At 42.4% G+C, this 3,246-nt stretch overlaps 1 protein-coding gene across 1 annotated transcript; it reads left to right on the forward strand.

Annotated features, from left to right (window-relative positions):
- The first annotated feature begins 326 nt into the window (after positions 1-326).
- Positions 327-1,265, forward strand: LOC107289639 (olfactory receptor 2D3-like). The gene has a single exon (XM_015818431.1). The coding sequence runs from the start codon at positions 327-329 to the stop codon at positions 1,263-1,265; it is 939 nt and encodes a 312-aa protein (XP_015673917.1).
- Positions 1,266-3,246: the final 1,981 nt, after the last annotated feature.

Below are 3,246 nucleotides of genomic sequence, written 5' to 3' on the forward strand. Positions count from 1 at the left end.
GGAATGTCTTCCTTTACAATTAAATGCAAATGTGAGGAACCACTTGGCTGAATGATGATATATATGCTGTACCTTCTTATAGCTAAATGTCTCCACATTTCTTTTTCCATTTGATTTCTCTTTCATCAAACTGAATGGGAATAGGCAGAAAAACTGCAAGACAGTTTTTTTGCATGGCACCTATGTTTCCACACAAACTTCACTATTTAGCGGCACCAGTTTTCTCTATTTTGCTCACAGTCATTTGTAAAAATAGCGTTCCTGAATTCTGCTTGGTTTGTTTTTTTTTAAATAATAAGCTCGCTTCTTTTTTATCTTAGGCGAACATGGCAAACAATCTCCTATGGGAAAATAAAAGTTCTGTGTCTGAATTCATCCTTCTGGGTTTCTCAAGCAAGCCGCAAACGCAACGATTCCTTTTTGCTACCTTCCTCATCCTGTATCTCATGATAGTGCTAGGCAACGGTCTCATTATCATCCTCATTAGAATAGACTCTCGTCTCCACACACCCATGTACTTCTTCTTGGCCAACCTCTCCTTCTTGGACATCAGTTACAGCTCAACCACAATGCCCCAGATGTTAATACATCTCCTTTCAAAAAGAAAAACCATCTCCTTTGCAGGCTGTACTGCCCAAATGTACATCTTCCTGTCTTTGGGGATAACTGAATGCGTCCTCTATGCCGTGATGGCTTATGATCGATATGTAGCCATCTGCCACCCGTTACACTACACTAACATGATGAGTAAGTCCATTTGTGTTAAGATGGCAGCTGGGTCCTGGGCCTGTGGCTTCCTCTTTGCCACGATGCACACCGGCTTCACTATGCACTTGCCTTACTGTGGCCCAAATGAGATCAACCACTTCTTTTGTGAAGTGCCAGCTATCTTGGAATTAGCTTGTGCCAACACACGTGTTAATGAGGTGGTGGACTTTGTGCTGGGGGTGATCCTGCTCATGACCCCACTTTCTTTGATTGTGACCTCTTACATGTTCATCCTGGGTGCTATCCTGAAGATCCGCTCTGCAGAAGGGAAGTTCAAAGCTCTCTCCACTTGCACCTCACACGTTACAGTGGTGACTCTCTTCTACGGTGCTGCCATGTTCATGTACATGCGCCCAGCTTCCAGCTATGAGCCAGAAAGAGACAAGAAGTTTTCGCTCTTTTACAATGTGGTATCTGCTCTTTTGAACCCATGTATTTACTCTCTAAGAAACAAAGAGGTCAAAGGAGCTCTGTGCAAATGGGTTTGCATACAATAAATGAACATGTATATTATTTATTAACAGAGGAAATGTATAACCATGCTATAATTTATGCAGAATTCATGAATGAGCCCCCAGCTCACAAGGACGCTGCATTTGTCTATCTATATATTGGGCTAGACCAGGGGTAGGCAACCTTGGCTCTTTTCATAAAAGAGCCAAGGTTGCTTACCTCTGGGCTAGACATAAGAAAATAATTTTCCAGACAGACCTTCTAGCATATTTCTATAATATTCACTTGTATGTTCATGTTCACTGGAAGGGTGTAAGTTCTAGTTCCATTTTGGGCATGACGCCAGCTGGGTGACATTGGGCCAGTCTCTCTCTCACAGCCCTAGGAAGGAGTCAAGGGCAAACCATTGATACTGAAAATATTGCCAAGAAAACGTCTGTGACTTTTCCAGGCATTCACCAAGAATCAATACTGATTCAAAGGCACCCCAAATTTTTAAAAGTAAAATGTTCTATTGTGTGAAAGTAAATATTATAACCTTATAATTGCTACAGAGCAGATCAATTTGTTCCTAAGAAGATAGTTAGAGGGACTGATTTCCTCAAAGACTTTAGCTAGAAAGTCAAGAAAAAAATGGAATAAAATAGAAGCTAGAGCTATGTTTGATTTTTTTTTAAAAAAAATGACACATCCCCAAATTCTAAAAACTGGGTCAAAATAGCTTTGTTAGAATGGATGGCGGTATGGGTCCAGGTTACCTAAAGAGCTATCTCACCCCAATGGGACTGGCCTGCCCCACTGGTTCTGGTAGAAGGGGCCTACTATGGACCCCATCAGCCAAATAATTTCAGCTGGTGGGGTATAGGAGAAAAGCCTTTTCTTCCAGGACTCCCGCCCTTTGGAACATCTTGCAACCAGAGGTGAGATCTTCCCTCACCCTCCTGGCCCTCAGGAAAAAGCTTTAAAACCTGGTTCTTCCATGAGGTATGAGGCCCTGAGGGAAAAGGTTTAGGCTGGAGGTGGCCGGTGCAATGACAGAGAAGGTACCACCATTGCTCCATTCCAAACCCTTGGTCTTTTAGACTATATTTAATCTTCTGTCATTTTAATCTCTTTTAATGTTTATAATTGTTTTTATATCTCAGTATTTCATTATATTGTAAGCCATTCAGTTGTCTCCAACTGCCAGATGGGCAGGATGTAATTTTAATAAATAAAAAAAAATAATGGGAATGATGAATCAGTTGCAATCCCATCTATAGTTCTATGATGTCTGAGTTATTTTACTGATTATTGTTTATGTTCCCTTCATGCAAATCAATACATTAATCAATTCATCTCTTTTAAATAGGCCAGTGGTGGCGAACCTATGGCACGGGTGCCAGAGGCGGCACTCAGAGCCCTCTCTGTGGGCACGCGCGCCATCGCCCCAGTCCTAGGCCTTCAGCTGGGTTTTATAAAACCTTTTCGTTTTAGGCCTCTGCCACCGTGTACAAAAAAAAAAGGTTCAATCAATCAGTCAATTTCAACTTCTCACGGGGAAAAAACAGATCTTGCAAAGTTGGAATTGATTGATTGAACTTTTTAGTCCCACCCAGTCTGCTGTTACCACTGCAGCCACACCCACCCAATGGGTCACACCCACCCAACGGGCCACACCCACCCGGCACCCGACGATACATAAGTGGCTTTTGGATTGCAGTTTGGCCACTCGGTCTCTAAAAGGTTCGCCATCACTGAAATAGGCTGTTGGTGCAGGAGATTGGAGTCAGAATGCCTGGATATGACCCTTTCTGGTCTAATCATCAAAGATGATGGTTTGCTATAAACTTAGTCCTCTACTTACATCCATTCAGTTAGTGACTGGTCGAAGTTACATCTTTGAAAAAAGTGATTTATGACCAGTTTTCATACTTATGATTGTTGAAGCATTCCCACAGCCACGTGATCAAAATTTGGGTGTGTGGTGTATTTATCGTAGGTGCCCTGTTCCAGGGTCATGTGATCACCATTTTACCCCCCCCC

The sequence above is a fragment of the Protobothrops mucrosquamatus genome, unplaced genomic scaffold (genome assembly GCF_001527695.2).
Source record: "Protobothrops mucrosquamatus isolate PMUCROS unplaced genomic scaffold, P.Mucros_1.0 scaffold738, whole genome shotgun sequence".
Lineage (NCBI taxonomy): Eukaryota > Metazoa > Chordata > Lepidosauria > Squamata > Viperidae > Protobothrops > Protobothrops mucrosquamatus.